Source organism: the organism of the source record quoted next, unplaced genomic scaffold (genome assembly GCF_019419815.1).
Source record: "Pyrus x bretschneideri cultivar Hongxiangsu unplaced genomic scaffold, Pyrus_bretschneideri_v1 Contig5, whole genome shotgun sequence".
Taxonomy (NCBI): domain Eukaryota; kingdom Viridiplantae; phylum Streptophyta; class Magnoliopsida; order Rosales; family Rosaceae; genus Pyrus; species Pyrus x bretschneideri.
The window spans coordinates 6787491-6806237 of NW_025999787.1; the positions used below are offsets into that span (position 1 = coordinate 6787491).

General features: G+C 37.2%; 2 protein-coding genes and 1 long non-coding RNA gene across 6 annotated transcripts in view; all 3 read left to right on the forward strand.

The window, feature by feature from the left end:
- The first annotated feature begins 3281 nt into the window (after nucleotides 1–3281).
- LOC125470455 lies at nucleotides 3282–5087 on the forward strand. Of its 3 annotated transcripts, none has more exons than XR_007252721.1 (3): nucleotides 3282–3593; nucleotides 4072–4325; nucleotides 4445–5087. It is a non-coding gene; the product is annotated as an uncharacterized LOC125470455 (long non-coding RNA). The 3 variants fall into 3 exon arrangements; XR_007252720.1 differs by having other exon boundaries at nucleotides 4650–5087; XR_007252719.1 differs by having other exon boundaries at nucleotides 4653–5087.
- Nucleotides 5088–10167: 5080 nt separating this feature from the next.
- LOC103954319 (protein ACCELERATED CELL DEATH 6-like) overlaps nucleotides 10168–18747 on the forward strand; it is a 32146-nt gene continuing 23566 nt past the window's right edge. The window contains exons 1-2 of one of the 2 annotated variants that reach the window (XM_048569147.1): nucleotides 10168–10954; nucleotides 11080–11247. In XM_048569147.1, the coding sequence (XP_048425104.1) occupies nucleotides 10183–10954; nucleotides 11080–11247 (940 nt within the window). In that variant the 5' untranslated portion in view covers nucleotides 10168–10182. The remainder of the gene's footprint in view (nucleotides 10955–11079; nucleotides 11248–18747) is intronic. The other variant, XM_048569148.1, reaches the window with a different exon arrangement.
- Nucleotides 15805–16700, forward strand: LOC103933443 (metallothionein-like protein type 2). The gene is made up of 3 exons (XM_009343142.3): nucleotides 15805–15964; nucleotides 16123–16203; nucleotides 16367–16700. The coding sequence occupies exons 1-3, from the start codon at nucleotides 15912–15914 to the stop codon at nucleotides 16458–16460; spliced, it is 228 nt and encodes a 75-aa protein (XP_009341417.1). The 5' UTR covers nucleotides 15805–15911; the 3' UTR covers nucleotides 16461–16700.

An 18747-nucleotide genomic window follows, 5' to 3' on the forward strand; every position in this document is an offset into this window, starting at 1 on the left:
TATATATATATATATATATATATATATATTTCATATATGGTGATCAACGATGGATCCAGGAAATATTATTGATGGGGGTTGAATCCTACAACTCATGGAGCAACTTTTGTATGCATTACAACTCCAAATCAGCTTTGGGAGCATACAACTCCATCATAAGCATACAACTTGTCAAATTGTGAGTCTGGCCAAATTCTAAAATTACAATTTGTCTTACAGGACTGGAATGGTTCGTAGATCAACTTCTCAAGCTCTAAATATTCTTTATGATGCGGCTCTGAACTATGTCAAGAAAGCAAATACTAAGTTGTGGTCCATTGGGAATTATTATGGGTAGATTAGAAGGTCCGTTGTAAAAGTATATTATGTAAATATCTCATCGTTTGTCAAATAAAAAAGAAACTATTATTTTTTTTTGTGTGAGTATTGTAACCTAGGAGTATTCAGTTGAAAGGACTTCTTATACTCTTATCCTTCTACTAACTAAACCATATATGTGTGATGTGTAGGCTTAACATTGTCATCTCAATTTTTTTATTAAAGAACCCGTGCCTTGTGTAGGCTTGTCAATGTCTTACATGATTCATTAACACGACACGAAAATAAAAGGTATTGAGTTAACCTGTTATGAGCGGGTTATTATCAGGTTACCCATTAAGAACTATTGAAATAACAAGTATGACACATAAACAACACAAACATGACCCATTTACAAGGTCTAGACGTTAGACATAGAATTTCTTCCATGACCCATTTACCGGACACGAAACGACATGACCCGTTAACGAGTCGCGATGTTATCGGGTCACTTGTTAAGATCTGTTAAAATAACAAATGGCACAATATTATCCGTTAAGATAAAGAATATAACATGAAAATGATATGAATATGACAAACATGATTTGTTTGACAGATCTACCATTGTGGGATAAGAGAGGGCATAATATGCTTCCTCCTAAGCTATACACAATCCAATGGAAACTCTGCCCAAAGAAAAAACTAATGGTGCAAATAGACTTTGAAAAATGAATCAAATTATAAATTTGGAACGGCCTTGAAATTTTAAAGCCTCTGAACTGTAGATATTGAAATTTCAGTGAAATAAATGTTGACCAATGTATTAAAATTACAACCTTTATTCACTTCACCAACCTCACACACACTTATTTCACCTACAACATCCACTCACTTCACCAAAAAAAAAAAGGTGGTGGTGATTCATTCTCTTGGCCTATAAATAGCCTTCTCCCTCAAGGGGAGGGGGAAGGGGATATCACACCAAAACCTTGAAGCTTTGAAACTCTAAAGCTCTCAAGCAAATCCCAAAGGATCAAGAAAGCTCTCTTCGTTCTTCATTCTTCATCAAATCCTCCTTCAAGATCAAGCCCCGACGGCCCTTGAAGAAAGTGTTCATCGTTCATCATCTGTTCATCCGAAGATCAAGCCCCAAAGGCCCTTTGGATCAACAACATCAACAAATCCACACATCCAACCGTTCTTCAAGATCAAGCCCAAAAGCCCTTGAAGATCCGCTCATCCATCAACCTTCAAGATCAAGCCCAAAAGCCCTCGAAGAAATCCGCACAACCATTCTTCAAGATCAAGCCCCGACGGGCCTTGAAGAAAGCGTTCATCGTTCATCATCTGTTCATCCCAAGATTAACCCCCAACAGCCCTTTGGATCAACAACATCAACAAATCCACACATCCAACCGTTCTTCAAGATCAAGCCCAAAAGCCCCATCAACCTTCAAGATCAAGCCCGACGACTCTTGAAGAAATCCGCACAACCATTATTCAAGGATCAAGCCTCGACAGCCCTTGAAGGAGCTCCCACCTATTCATCCTAAGATCAAGCCCCAACGGCCCTTTGGATTAACAACTTCAAGATCAAGCCCAAAAACCCTCAACGATCTGTTCATCCCTGTTTTTCAAGATCAAACCCCGACGGCCCTTGAAGAAACTTCCAACTGTTCATCCAAGATTAAGCCTCGACAACCCTTGGATCAACAATACGTCAACAAACCAACATCTTACGGAGATCGAATCAGAGGACCAAATTACAAAGAGATTGTAACCCCAAAATCATTAATACAAAATATTACTTTGTACACATGTTATTGTTTCAGGAATTTTTCGTGTTTACATGAGCCTCTATAGCACAATTGGGCCTAAGAGCCCTTATTAGTTTTTTTTTTTTTTTTTTTTTTTAATTTTTTTATTGGGGTGTTCTGAGTTTTGTTCTCATTTCTTTGGTTGACACAGTCCAAATTTGAAAGCTTAATTAGACAATCTAATTAATTATTTTGGTTCGGAAAAAAAAAATAATGATTTTGGAGTTTTTTTAATTAGACAACTTAACTAGATCGTTAATTTCTAGATTCATACGTGTATTAAAAGGGATCAGATGAATATTCAGCCATCGAGTGAAGTCAAGGACATCGTCAACATCCATATTTCTGTTGACCTAATCAGTTCTAATCCCACAGAGATATTTCATGCATTGATTAATTTCTAGCTACTTCTTCATGGGTAGCTGCTGCAAATCCCTTTCCAGCCTACCATATGCATGCAATATTGAAATATTCAAGGGAAATTTGGAGTACGTGGACCTCCAATGAGTATGAACGAGTCCAAAAACTGCAAGTGTCATACAAAAATGAACTTTAATTATTCATTAAACCAAGTGAAAAACTATACTAGTCAAGGCTTTCAACTTTGCTTTGCAAACACTAGGAATGTATTGCCATACAATTAGAGTTTAACACAAAATAGATGCTTGAAATTTAATATTGAATCTGACACGTGAATAATATGTTTTGATATCATGTCAGAATGCGAACATCGAACGTGTTGACAACACAATTACCTCGCATTGAATATGTGATTGTCCACAACTGGACACGTTAAGTTGGATATTTTCTTGGGTTGCCGAACAAAGATTACGCCTCACACCGTGATGAGTCTATTGAGCTTGGATCGTTGTACTATTTTGGAGACAAGTATTGCATTTGGAACAATGCTAAGTGACTGGATATCAGTTGGCTATGTTGTTATCCCTTTTGAACAACATTAATTCCAAGTTCCAACCAACATCAACTGCACTTTTGACATCAGAACACCTTATCACACATCACCAAACTCTCTAATGATCTAATAAATCATTAATTAAAAAAATGCCAATTTTTATACGATATGATTAATGGGACTTGTCCAAATTGGTTATAATGATGCACCCCTCCATTTGTATCCAAATTCGAATTTCGTTCTTCATAATTTAAATGAAGTTAGTGTAGCTTATTGTTCTAATAGAAAAATGAAAAAAATATATGGTTGATAATTTAGACTACGAGATAGAGAACCATGAATCTACGATTCTTGGCGGATAATAGCTGAGGCTGCCTATTTCTCTTTCCCGGGTCGTCTTTCTTTACTGGAAGACTAAACACCTTCTTCTACTTCTTGCTTTTTACACAAAAGGTTTGATTAACCACCTTCGTCTCTTTTCTTCCCTTATTCAATGCTCGCCATAGGTTTGCAAACTGTCCAGAGTTTCTCACAAGGTTCATACATCTGTTTCTGTTACTTTTAAGGTTTGATTAACTCCCATATTAAATACTAAGCGTTGTTTTGTTCAACGATAATTAGTTCGTGTTGGATTAACTCTTTTCTGTTCTCGGTTCGAGTATTTTTGGACCTCAAACGTGTATAAATTGATGAACTTCGGTAAAGTTCCTAGCTTTTTGTTTTTGTATGAAAAATTGGGTATTTGCTCCCGCCTTTGAATTTTGAATTAAAAGCTCTAAGAATTTCAGAATAGCGTATAAGAAACATGCCTCTTGTTTTGATCTGTTTAATATAAGTTCTCTGTGAACTTCATCTGAATTTTAAGTCCTCATTTGATAACCATTTTGTTTTTAGTTTGTAGTCTTCATTTTTCTTTGTTTGTGCTATACATAGGGGAAAAGTATGTCGAAGCAAAATGAAAACTAAAAGCGAAATGGTTATCCAACGAGCTGTCGGTTGTACACATGGATTACATGGTTGTTCTTTGTTCTATCTTTTTTCCAGGTTTACAAGGGATTGGTCCAGTAGTCGAGAATCTTGAGATTAATACTCAACTGGGTATCGAATTTCTGAGGATTGATATATACTTTCCCTTTAGCTAAAAAATGGGAAAGCAATTGCAGCACCAGGACTCAAGTGTTGGAGGAAACCGTCCGGGCTGCATGTGGAGCCTAATGAGCAACCTTGATTACCATCAATGGAGTAATGTCAAGAAGTTTCTTCCCACGGAAAGCGTGCAGGAGGAAGACGAGTCAGACGTAAGCTATCTCAGTTCACCCTGTCACATATTCTCCTCTGTTCAAGTGTGATGTTTGTTTTTTCTAACCGATGGACACAGATTTAAAACCCCTAGTGACAAATCTTCTATGATATGTAGTTCATATTGAATGAAAATCTTCTATTACTCCGAGCTATTTACGAAAGTGGAAGTGCTTGATTTGTAGTCCAGTGCATGTTAAATTTGCCCAAAAGCTCATGGAATTCTCTCGTGCTAGTTCATGGTTTGGTTGTTTTTGTGCTATTTCTTCATACTATTTTTACATAGGAGTAGCTAATTTTTTAATTTGTGCCCTTCTGTACAGCAGCGATCAGAGAAAATAGCACCGTTCGAAGAGCTTAAAGTTAAAGTGAAGAAAAAGTTCCTTCAATGAGCATTGCCAGAAGTCCACCAGAAGAAATCTATCACTGCCCGATCTTGACTCTTTTTCTTCCATCTTAAATGGGGCACTGGTTAAAGATGCTTTTCGTTTGGGGATGTCGGTTACAAAAGCCGTGGACCAAAATACAGATACAGATAAGCCTGAACAACCAGTCAACTAGATGGTATTATAGAAAGAAGTGACAATGGTGCAAATTTTGCTGACGCGGGGGACATTGTAATTGCACATGTGTGTGCAAGTCTTAAAACTATTTTACTCAAGTTTCAATCATTGAATCGAAATGCTATATCTTTTAAGATGTTAAAAAACTGGATTTATCTCTCAATGGTTAAGTGCTAATGCATTTTTTTGTTTAATTCATTTTGAGTAATGCTATTTATACCATGTTTTTGTACCACATTTTTATACCACTTTAGGTGGCATTTAACGTGGGCAGCCACATGATTTGAATTAATCAGATTTTTAAATTTAGTTCATTATTTAATAAACTAATAATTAAGAAAAACTAGTTAATTAAATGATGATTGTGGTATACGAGGAGTTTTTCTCCTCTCTTTCCCTGGGTTTTGCAAATTTTTCAAATGATATGGCTGTCCGCATCAGATGCCACCTAAGGTGGTATTAAAATATGTTATAAAAACATGGTATGAATAGCATTACTCATTCATTTTGGAAAAATTGTTTCAGGTTCAGAGTTAGATCTTGGAGTCCACATGTGAATGAGCTAGATGTAAGGTTGTGAGTATCAATGAATATGATTTATTAATTTCTTGGCAATGAATTAACTTGTTCAATGAGTTAATTGGTGTTGAAACAACTATGAAATCTCGTTTTAATTAAGATTTGGAGTCCTTATTTTGTGCAATTAATCAAGAGGCCTTATTTGGTTAAACAAGAAATCAATATCAACTAGGACTCTAATGTTATCCTATGATTTGGTAAAATCCCACTAATCAATAATAGGCCGGATTAGTGGGAGTCTTATCACTATATATAGGCGGTCCCTGCTTTCACAAAATATACGTTCCATTCCGAGCAAACCCTATTAGTGCGGGGACACTTCCGCTTGCTAAAAGTAGAAGACCCATTCAAAACCCTAGCAACCATGTCTTTGAAACCCTAGATAAGTTTATTTATTTATAGTTAATTTGGTTTATCGTATTTATGATCCTAATGTCTTGTTGTTCTTATGTTTTCAGAATATGTCTAACACCAGATTCTTCTCTTGACCTACAAGGCAGGCACATCGTAGACTCTTTACCAGCATCCTCCAAAACTATAAGCACTGAAATTGAACGTAAGAGTTTAAACAATCACGCCTCGCGCTTTGTAGTGGACAAAGCGCATTATCCTGAGTTTAAACAATCACTCCTCGACTTTAAACATTCTGTTATGTGATATACGTTATTGAGTTGTCAGGCTTCATTAATTGGCGATGATCACCTCGGAGCACGCTACTCACTAGACCAACCTCTGGATCTTACAATGTTCAAGGAATTGGATAATTGTTTTGCATGAAACCGGAACATACGAAGACCAGGTTACATCGGACAATTGGGATCACCGCCTCCTGTTTGATTTAGTTAATGAGACACTCCTTGAGGTCCATGAGAAATTATACACCTAGTTCCCAAGGACCTTCTCATCCAATGGCTGCATTCGTCCAATGCCGAAGGGGCAACATCTTCTCGATGAGTCTGGACAAGAGTAAGATCATATCTGAGCTTGAGGCCGGAGATGGATCAGTCACTGGATGATGTTGTGGCTCGATATTTGGTGAAGGGCGATCGTTGGATGAACCTACAATGGGAAACTGAGCGTGGCACTTTTTTTTTTTTTTTTTTGGGGAACCTCGACGGTACAAGGGAAATATTATTGATAACAAAAAAATATAAGATACACCTAGACAGGGGGGACATAACCTTACCCCTCATAAAACAGAGGTAACAAAAACAATACATGAAAAAGAAAGGGGGGGGGGGACATAAACCGTACCCTTCTAAAAACGAAAATAAGAGAGATACAAAGAAAACAGGAGGGGACATGAAACCTAACCCCTCTGAAACCAAACCTAAAGGTCTAAACCTGCAAAACAAGTTGAGCAACACCACAAAGTTAGGGAAAAAAAAAAGAGAAAGAAAGTAAGACAAACCCGGATGTCAAGATGCACATTAATTTGAGAAGTGGTAACCAGGCAAGCCAACATAGTCTGAAAACAATGCAGAACGAGCTGTTGGCGGAGGAGAATCATGCCAAGTTAAAGTTGGAGAAGATACGCCCATATTAGCAAAATTATCCGCAACAAAATTTCCCTCCCGATATATGTGAGATGAGTAGAAAGTCATTTTCTGGATGTGGTCCAAACAAATAGACCATTGTCTACGAAGAGGCCATGGAGAATCAAAATCAGACGATTGAAGAGCAGAAATAACACTAGAGCTGTCACTTTCGAACCAAAGACAATGCCAACCCAATTGATTTGCAAACTCTACATCAATAATAATTACAGATAATTCTGCAAAAAAAGAGTTGCAATAACCAATCCATTGGTAGAAACCACCAAGAAAATGACCATGGCAATTCCTACAAACTCCTCCACAAGCAGCATGATCGGAATTTCCTTTAGATATTGTAATTGAGGATTTGATCTTTGATGAACTATTAAATGAAGTTATTTGTATTTGATATTGTACAAGGAAAATTTGTATATAGTTTATAAATATTTTCACCTTAAATTGACTGGTATTTTTACATTCAAATGAGAGACATTATATCTTCAAAACATAGTGTGAGTAATTGAAAAAAAAAAATATTATGAATAAGTTCACATAAATAGATAAAGGGTGACCTTTAGTTAACTTTTCGGATGAAAACGCATGATAAATTTGAAAATTGGTGATGATTCAGGTGAATATAATGATAGCAATGCATAAAACATTTTTGTAATAGTTTTTTAGCTGAGCAACTAGCAAGGTTCTAAAAGGTGCTCGACGCTAGTCAAACGGCGGGCAGGGGCCCAGCGTCTAGGTAGAGACTTAGGCAATTTTTTCAATTTTAATTAAATTTATTGTATAACATATAAATAATGTCTACTAATACTTTTAAAAAATAGGTAATTGTATTGGAATACATGCTTCTTAATTAACTTCCAATGTTGCACTGCACTATGCTGAATCAAGCTGTCCTGAAAATAAGTACGTATTGGGTGTAGTGCACTTTACTGGGTTCCTTAGCGGGCTCTCACCCTATATACCTTGTAGCCCGAAGACTAGATGATGGTATTGGCTAAGGTTCGCATCTATGGTCAAACAATGGGTCCAATTTAACTTTTTTTAAGGCCCAAAAATGTTACATGCAAACCCAATCAAGTCTCAAGGCCCAATTGTTGTACAAGCCTCAAGCTGAGCCCCCATTACATGCAAAGGTGAGGAATCGAGAAGGAGTTATGTTCGTAATCATGCTATGCTACGTTAATCAAGCCACACATTAATGTAAATCACGCCACGCTCGTGCAAACTCATGCATATTTATCACGCCAAGCTTTATCATGCTAAGATAAGCCCAAGTCATATACCCGGGGTTTGTCAAGTGAATTGTGGTGTGGATGGTTACGGAAGTTCATTGGGCCTACGTGGAGTCAAGATTATGGAAGACTTTGGGTTGCTTGTGAGCCTAAAAGTCCAAGCCAATAACCTTTGAATTCCATGTGGGTAAGTCTAAGAGAGCAAACCTAGTTTCTTCCTTTCCCTAGCAAGCTAACCAATTTAGTTAGGAAGGAACCAAGCCTTGAGCCTTAGAGTCACGTGAAAGTCTAGCGAGACATGTAGTTGATGAAGAGCAGACATTCCCTTCCTAGCTTACGCAGAAGACAAACGCATGAAAGCCAAGAAATGCATTACCAAAAGTAATGCCTGTAAAAAACTGACCCAGGAAAGCAACACCTCAGGAAGGAGTCAAAATGGAGTCTTCGCGTGAGCAGCTGCGTTTAACTATCTTACACCAAAAGGAAATGTTACCGCTAGGTCAGGAGAAAGGGGAGAGAAGACCAAGCCACAAATAGAGATTCCTTAGGAACCCTAGAAAGGAGTCATTAACCTACAAAAGAGGTATCAGAAGACATTAGAAACAGGGGAACATCATAACGCATGAGAGAGTTCAAACATTGGAGAGAGAAACACAAAACCATCTTTCTGCAACCTTAGAGTTTTCCTCCAGACTTCCTTCAACCCTTTCAGTCAAGGAAAGCCTCTTTATAACCTAGAAAGCCTAGATTATCAAACCTAGACCACCATACAACCATGCCAACTCTTTCTATCTCTTATACCAAACTGATGAACTTCTAGCTTCCACACCATGTCTCACTTGAGCAAGCCATTATTTGCTTAATCATGCTATCTTTGAGTCATTGATCTAACCCGAATATTTCTTAAAACAAGCTAACTCTTTTGAGATATTCCAGGACTTGGTACGAAACCGAACCAAGGGAGACAAGAGGACGTTCTCAATGCCCAAGTCCCCCTTGACCTAAAAGTCCCGCAACAACCTTCTTTTCCTTCCTAAAGTTCCGGGCTAGATATTTTAAAACATGGGCTTTGAACGGATAAAATGACATATAGATTATAAAGTATTAGAACGTAATGAAACCATGGGGAACAAGTGTTGAACAAGTCTCTTACAGTTTAATAGAAAAATAAAATGTGAAATGAGAATTATTTATTTTTTGTCTAAGTGAAAGTTGTGCCCTAGGTTTGAATAGGGCCGTGAAGCCATTGATTGAAACCTCAATCCCGACTACGATCTCAACGATGGCATTGTCTCCTTCGACATCTACGCCCTTCTTAACCCTCCCGCTGTCAACACCATCGTTGCGGATCTCGAGGTAGAGGATTTCGAGGCCGCTACTACCATCGCAGATTCTTCTCATTTTGATGGTGTCAAGGCTGTCTGATCATTTTCCTGGACGTTCTATTTTTAGTTGAACTTATATGATATTTGAAGAATTCGAAGAATCCGAATGGAAGAAATCCAGAGAGGATCCTGTTCCTATAATTATATACACATGAATACCTAATAAACATGCCCTAACCGTAGTCTACCTAATTGGGCAACCGGTTATAACTTATGTTGGTGTCACTCATGTCACATATTAAAGTAAAATTATCAAAAATAGAAAAATAAATAAACCAGCTGTCTTGTTCGATTTTTCTTATGATTGTCATAGACTCATATTTGATTATTCCACAACTTGCATTACATGGCAACAAAAAGTCTTCCACATGGAGGACCCCTCAAAATGCACAAGACACAAGACTCCAGAAATCATACACTATTCAGCCGACGTACCAAACAATGGTTGCTGAAAACAAGAGAGTCACATTTTCTCTCGGAAAAAGAGCACCTACGTAGCTAATCAGCATATCAATGGCTTCTTCAAGTTTACAAAAGTGAAATAGCAATGGAGGATGTTGGCTGGAGTTCAAGACAAGATTATCCAATAACTGGGAAGGGTGCTCATGAGCACGCTGCAGGAGACACCGAGGCAGGCGACACACGCATGGATCCTATACTATACAGGTATGCAACGATGTCTAAATCAGGAGTAACTTTACAGTGTATCTACCGCTGTCAAGAGTTTATATGGGCCCTGCGCACAACTTGTTTTGCCGGAGCCGCATGTGCAATACCTATATGTAATATTCCTGATCAAATAGTATCGCTTGTCCTAAGTGGTGAAAACATAGTAAGCACCCGTGGGAACACGGTACTTCACCTTGCTGCAAATACAGGCCACATGCAGCTTATCCAACTAATTACCCTAAATTTTCCGGGGCTTGTCCGCAAACAAAATGATGATGGAGAACTTCCACTTCATGTAGCTGCATCCGCTGGCCATATATCCGCAGTTCATTGTTTGGTTGACACGGCTCAAGGTAATACGTTTAATGAAAAGGACGGGAGAGGGAACACTGCGTTGCATGTCGCTGTGGAAAATAATCACCAAGATGTGGCTATGTTTTTGGTCGGCAAAGATGGATCCACGTCGCATTCTACAAATAACTCCAGTAAGACTCCCTTGTGCATGGCCGCTGAAACTGCCAATCTTGAACTCGTTAAAGCAATGGTAGCCAACACGCCAAATAGCATAGCAGACGCTAATTCTGGTAATTTTTGGCAAGGATCGAACAGCAACTTCATTCTTCGTAGTGCGATCATATGGAGGAAAAAGGGTAAATATTAAGCATTTGCAGTTACCTTTTTTCTTTTTGGTATACTCGTGAGTACTTTTTGTTTTTGGTACATATAGCTGGTAATGAGTATTCTTTTTAAATTTTGGCATCGGGTACATATATAGCAAAAGGTGGACTCAAGAAAATTAATGCAGTGTTCGTGTTGGCCATGCTCATGTTATGCACTCTCATCAGTCCACTCTTCTTGCTGGCGGGGGTTGTATGCTGGATGTATTTTAAGCGTATAGTTTCTCAATGGTGGCTGCCCAGAACCAACAGAAAGAAATATACAAGTATGGTTCTGTCCTTGCCATTTTCATGTCATCAGCATATAATATTGTAGTCAATAATATTGCGTACTTTGTGGGAATGAGCAAAATTTTCCTACTCAATTGCACATACCATTGGAGCAGGAGCAACGTTTTATCTATGTGGCTCATCAAAATCATTTTCTTACACTGTTGGAGATGCTCTAACTCTCTGTCATATGGCATTATGACAATTTACCTTTCGTTTATTTCTTTATTCATAAATACTTATTCTTGACAGAGTTGCTTCTAAAATGCATATGCTGTAGATCTTCTAGAGACGATATTGAGCAAAATGGATTCAGCTAATCTAATCAATTCAACGGACCAAGAGTGGATGACTCCTCTTACACTTGCGGCTTGTATAGGTAACTTTGTGGCGGTACGCGTATTGTTACACAAATTTACTGGATTGGCATACAAAGGTGACGAAAATCAGCTCCTTCCCATACATGTGGCGTCCAAAAAAGGCCATTGCGGGGTTGTTGAAGAGTTTCTCAATCATTACCCCGACTTGAGGGAGTCATGTGATGGTGAAGGCCGGAATATTCTTCATGTTGCGGCCGCGCATGGAAGAGTTAATGTTGTCCGATATATTATTGGAAAGCGCAATCTTCAAGTGCTTAGCAAGCAAAGAGATCAAAGTGGAAATACCCCTCTACATATAGCCGTCAAAACTGGCATCCTAAGATTGTCATAATTCTTTCCCTCTTCCATGCGTATGAGAGAGCCAATTTAAATAGTTTGAACAATGCAGGTATGACGGCATTGGACTCCTTAAATAGTTTGAACAACGCAGGTATGACGTGTGTGTGTGTCCCATATTCTATCACTAGCGTTCGGCTCCTTAAATCTCTCTCTCGTTCCTCATGTAGCGGTATACGAAAATTTATACGATAAAGTTTAATATTGGGAGATTATTTCCAAACAATCTTTTTATGCATCTGGATGCTATTCTTTATTTTATATTTGTTGATTTTTTTTCGATCTATTCAATCAAAAAGCTAAATATAAACACAAGTGCGCAAAGAAAAGAAAAAGTAATAAGATTTGCGATTTTCATTTGCCTTAACATTTGATATTCGTTATATAAGATATCAGCACGTTAGAATAACTTTAGAGGAATTCTTTCTTCTTCTTATTTTCAAAGGAAAGAGAAGGTAAATGGAGAACCTTTGATAACAAACGATGGAAAAGAAAAGGACAGGTGAGGATGAGGTGAAGAGATTTGAAGAGAATATCATCCTTTCACTTTTAAAGTCACAATTACAGGTGCATTTTTACTCACCACCCTTATTTATCACCGTTAGATGAGTTTAATTTTTGAGATCTAAGTCTATCCAATAAAAAGATCTCAAAATTTAAACTCATTCAATTGTGATACATAGGGTGGCGAGCATCACTATTACTTAAAGGTGGTGACCAAAAATATTCCACACAATTATAGATGGCTGGCTACACAATAAGGGGATAGAAGCCCTTCATGGCCCACCCGATGAAAGGTGGATCAATAATTGGAGGGAGTCTCCTTGTTGCAATATCTTTTTCTATTTTCTCCACAGCACATGTGAGGGGAACTAAGACCATCTCCAACTGAAGGGTCCAAAAGGCCAAAAATAGTCTGAAAACTGTCTCTAATTGAGGGTCAGGCCAAAGGGCTCGTGTGCCCAACTAGACAAAAAAAGGCCAAAGGGCCAACTGGCTGGCTCAAACCAGCTAGCTAGCCCCGGGTAGGGCCATATGCTGACTTCATGATGATGTCATATTTATTATTTTTTTTACATTTTTTTTTTGGGGGCCAAAATTTTCTAAATTTTTTTTAATTATGGGTTTAGATTTTTTGAGCCGAGAAAGTTGATTTGATCAAAGTTGGGGTCTTTATTTTATAAACATGTTTCCTTGCTCATTCATCTCCCACGGCCGATGTGGGACAATTATAATGGGTGTAGTTGTAGTTGTAGTTCCTTTCATAAGCATGTTCCTTTCACAATTTATTTTAAATATTTAATTATATTACATTTAATTTGTTGTAGTTGTAGTTTTTAAATTTAAATAATAAATTATGTTTGGCCCTATGACCCTTGGTTGGAGACAGTTTTTTGTGACAGGGTTAAAACAAGTCATATGGCTCTTTGGCCCTCGGTTGGACATGGTAAGAAATATGGTCCTACACTATTCATTAAAATATTAATTTCTTGGAGGACTAGAGGGCTAAAACGAGCCATCTGGCCAGCCTTCTGTTGGAGATGGCATAAACTACAAGATAGTAAATCAAACCCAAAAAAAAAAAAATGGAGGAATGGGGTGTCTTTATCGCTAAAGGTGGACAAAGATTTTGTGACTCTATTGCCTTGAGAGCAGTGTGCACTTATCTTCATATCTAAAGTCAATCTCTCACCCTCCTTTTATTTGTGGAGAGCAACACAATTGCACATATTCGAGACAGGAGACAACGCCAACAAGAGAAAGGGCGCACTAATTACCATTTTCTCAAAGGGTTTCAAATTGGCTCAAAACCGCTCGATTCATAATCGCGTTTGATTCATGTTTGACTCTTTGAAGCTTGGCAAGAAGAAAACAAGTCAAAACTAATTTGGCTCGATTAAGAAACAAATCAAGCTTCAACATGAATATATTCATCTTGAAGGACTTTTGAGCAACTCATATTTTTTACGAGATAGCTAGCTTAGGCTAGTTTTTTATTTTTATTATTATTTTTTTTAATCCGGTGCAACTTAAGAGGATTGATAGGATTTTTACCATCTACAAAAGTAGGGATAAAAACTCATGCAAGGTCGTTCTCCTCAAAGACTATTTGGATAATTTATGTAGAAACAATTCCCAATTATATACTTAAAATTAAAAGTTGAGAAAAGAGATTTTAGACTTGAGTAATATTAAAAACGAATTTTAATTAAAAACAAATATGATAAAAGAAAAGAGTTTTAAATACCAATTTATAAAAGCATTAGGGTCAACTCAAATGCCGGCGCAAAAATAGAAAGAGTCATGTCGTTCTTTCCACCATCACCTAGCAATCCTATATATTTTTACCAATTACTTATGATCTACACATGCCACTTTGAAGGTTAGGTTTTCCTAGTTCATATTCTATTTGGAACCTTCAACATAAAACGTATATCTAACATGCAACCTGTCCGGACGTTCGGATTAAATCTGAACATGAAAGACTCATTATGCTTTATGAAAACCCTTTGGACAACCATGCAACCCTTAAGACGTGGTGTTCATCTTAAGTGAATTTACAATTATTAATCACAAGAAACCTGCGTCAATTTCAGGGAACCTTCCGACCAAAACTGCATCAAATTACTTTTCTAAAGATCCTAAAGGTGATCAGGTATTAAGATAATTAGATAGTTTTAATCACGGTGATCAATAATTCAAAGTATGTATGCAATCAATCATAAACAATTAAATAAAAATCACATATTCATACTAAGGCTTAAGGCTTCACCCTAGCAAAAGGAATTAGTTATGCATATTCATAATCAAACAACTTAGGGTTGTCTTGATAATTATTTAGTCGTTTACTTTAGTTTTTCTTTTTTGTTAGTGATGGAGGGGGAATGCATAGAAGAAGGGAGGGACATAGAAAAGTGGAGGAAGGAAGATAACGCTCAAGAAATATATAAGAATTCAAGGAAAGAAACACACAAATGAAAACTAAAATTGACTTTAAGTTGTTTTCACTTTCAGGATTTTGTTTCATTGATTGTTCTTTAATTTCCTATCTTCTGCCACACCACTCATCTCCATTTGCCCCTTCCTCCCCAACGTTTCCTATATTTCAAGCACAAAATAAAAAAACTATAAATCAAATTGGTAATTGAAACTTCAAAGGGACTCTTAGCCTAACTTAATAAAGTTTTTCCAAATTAAAATCAATGCATCTAGTTCATAACAAAAGGTTTTTACCTACACACTTTTATAAGGAAACAACTTGGTGGATGCCCATTGCCTTTTTCTGCAAAGAAACTTTTTGATTGAACGACCGGACTATATACTATCAATAAAATGAAAGAATTCCTCCCAGAAAAATAAGTTGATGGAATTGAATTTGAGTGGTGCACATGAATGATAAGAAATAAGATCCTTAACTTTATATTTTTAAAGATTGATACTGTACTTTTGTCTTGAACATGAACTTTTAAGCTTTGCTTGTTTGATTCAACAACTATTATCTATTAAATTTGAACTTAATTACACCTTTAAATATAATATAGAAATCGAGTGTCACTAAAACAAATAATCATTTACCAAAAGTTTAAGTTTAGATAGTGTTTGATAATTAATTAAATTGTAACATTTATACACATGAAAGAAATCTCTAAAGTATAAACATGTTACCATTTAAATATTAGTAACGTAAAATCTCAGCATTTAAGAAAAACTTAACGCATTGTGGATTGTTGGTGAGGGCAAGTAATCTCTAAAAACTTTAATAACTTCGCATAGATATCCAGGATTGATCCACGTGTACTGTGGATTTCAACTGCTTTAGCCTTCACTTGCACTATAAATAGCAGTTGAGACCCTCACAAGAAACTCATCCCAGGCTTCGAGTGAATTCAATTCCCAGCACTACAACAATCTTCTCCTTATCCTTATACCAACTTTTAAAGAAAATGTCTTGCAATTGTAGCTGTGGCAGTGACTGCAAGTGCGGCAGTGGCTGCAAGTAATTCTTCTATTCCCCTAACCAATGTGTGTGTGTGTGTGTGTGTGTGACCATCATTCTCCATAATTCCTAATTATATTCTTAACTATGAACTGATTACTTTGCTTAGTTATTTTTCCTGATAATAATGATCTCTTTATATATGTATATACGTGTAGGTGTGGCGTGTACCCTGACTTGAGCTACTCAGAGACCACTTCCACTGAAACTATTATTGCCGGAGTTGCACCTGTGAAAATGTAAGTTTTTATAAGGCAACTGTTGTCTTAACCTTGGTTAATTAAATATAAGGTAAAAATACTCTCCGAAGATTGCATAATGACTTTTCAAGAGTGCTAATAATCTCTCTCCAATTAAGAAACAAAATTGACTATATTATTATTATTACTATTATTATTGCAGGTTCTCTGAGGGGTCTGAGATGAGCTATGGAGCAGAGAATGACTGCAAGTGTGGCTCAAGCTGCAGCTGCAGCTCATGTGGCTGCCACAAATGATCGAAGCAAGCCAAGATCCAGACTCAAAGAAGAAAGCTGTGATGGTCTCTATAAATAAGAAGAAGACTGTAAAAGCTTGGTTTTAGAACTTACTGTAAAATAAGATTAGCCATGGGATTTGCAAATCCATGAATCTCCTAGCTTGCTAGCGAGCTAGGGTTTTGGGATTTGCTTTGTGTCTTGTGGTAACCTTAATTATTTTTATGTTACATCTTGCTTAATTTATGTGTTCGTTCAGCTTTTTACTTTGATGTGTGTTTGGATTTGGAAATGAAAGGTAAAATTGTAGTGGACATGAACAATTGAGAGCTGCTTTGAGTTGCCTCTGCTCCATTATTTTACAAGCAACAAGCCACTAACTATTAGGGCAGTAGTAATGGTCTTGTTCCTATCTTCTTACTTTTTCTAAGGGAACCAGAATTGGTAAAAACATTACAAGCCGTCTACGTATTTACTAGAATAGATTGACTAAACGATCTTAGTTTTAATTCTTTTTTTGGCAGAGATGATATTTATAGTGTGATTAATAATATGCAATGTTCTAAAAATCCCCACCTTGTCAGGCCCCGATCCCAACATACGTCTAGGATCGACACGTAACGGCACGAAGTATCCGCATATATAACATATCCCGCCTCCGGGATATGAATAAAGCACTGCACAAGCTTCAGATCATGAAGTTATTTTTGTATACTTTATGGCTGCATCTAACCTCCTCGTTAGATTGCCTACGTAATAGGGATCAAGCCATTCGTAGTTCACCATTCACTACACTCGAACATTCATCGCATATCTCACTACATCTCAACATAATACCACAATTCAAGCATGTAGCACCTCAAGGAACATTCAATGAAGCATAATATTATTCTCTAGTCATCTTGCCATTCACCCACACATATGCATTCCAACACCATCCAATAATCACACCAATCAATAACATATACAATACACTGAAATGCAGGGCTAGAGCGACACAGTTTGGTTGAAGTCTACATCTTTGAAGCTGAAATCAAATCCAAGGAACCAACAAGTCAAATGATGCGATTTCAGACCACTCAATGAAATCCATTAACATCGGGTTCCGGACCACTCAACTGAACTAAGACACCAAAGGGGATTCCAGACCACTTAACAGAATCTAAACCAAGATACGATTTCGGACCACTCAACAGAATCACTGAGTAGAAGGGATTCCGGACCTCTAAAAGGGATCTAAGGGGATACGATTTTGAACTGCTTAACGGAATCGCGGAGTACAAAGCATATCGAACCACTCAATGAAACCCAATCTAGATACGATTTCGGACCACTCAAAGGAATCATGGATCATGAGGGATTCCGGACCACTCAACGGAATCCAGATGGAGCAGAGAATCAAACCACTCAACGAAACCCCAGCGGAAACCCAGTTCCGGATCACTCAACGGAACCGAGCGGAGGGCCAAGGACATAACAACGGCTCAACGAAACAAAACATGAATCAAATGCTCAATTTACAAAGGCTCAACGAAATGAAACAAAGCACAAGTATTAAGTTTAGAACAAGTTAACGAAGTGAGAAAAGAAACAATGAAATGGTTTATGAAACAAGCTCCGAAGCAACAAACCCCATGGCAATGGGTTAATGGTCCACTACTAGCCCTCACATTTCATCACATCATACCAATCATGCAAATCAAATCACATTTCAAATATGCACGTCAAATCACATTTCATCAAACAATTCAACAAGTACTAAATTACATTTCACAAATATCATCATCAGTACACAAGTCAAATCATGTTTAATAAACATAGGTCAGTGGCTAAACACACACACACACACACACACAAAATCACATTTCATTAGAAATCACATTTATAAGGTTAGGTGATATCCACAAAGGATATTAAATACGCAACCAGTATAATAGCTATATCAATATCTCATATATTAGAGTCCCCTCATCGAGGTACGCCCATGAAGCCTCACTGATTCTCTAGTAATACTAATTTTAGTATTTTAAAGGAATCGAGACATGTTGATCAAAAGTCAACTCTCCATCAACGGTGGGGTCCACAACCCTAGCTATTCAATCCGGAAGATCCACACATTGGATTTCTGATCCGTAACTTCCTAAGGTCCATATTATGCTTATAGAACAACATACTAAAATCTCATCGTGATCTGACGGTCGGACCTCCGCCAATTACTAGGATTAGGTTGCGGTCAACAATTTATTTTACAAATTTAGAAATCCAATTCAGGAAGATCCGTACTTCGGATTTCTAATCCTTCAGTTTC

Bases quoted from the DNA above. Each gene is read 5' to 3' on its own strand.
- LOC103933443 (XM_009343142.3), top strand. From the start codon at position 15,912: ATGTCTTGCAATTGTAGCTGTGGCAGTGACTGCAAGTGCGGCAGTGGC. The intron at 15,965-16,122 runs GTAATTCTTCTA...ATATACGTGTAG, and splicing joins AAGTGCGGCAGTGGCTGCAA to GTGTGGCGTGTACCCTGACT. The intron at 16,204-16,366 runs GTAAGTTTTTAT...TTATTATTGCAG, and splicing joins GGAGTTGCACCTGTGAAAAT to GTTCTCTGAGGGGTCTGAGA.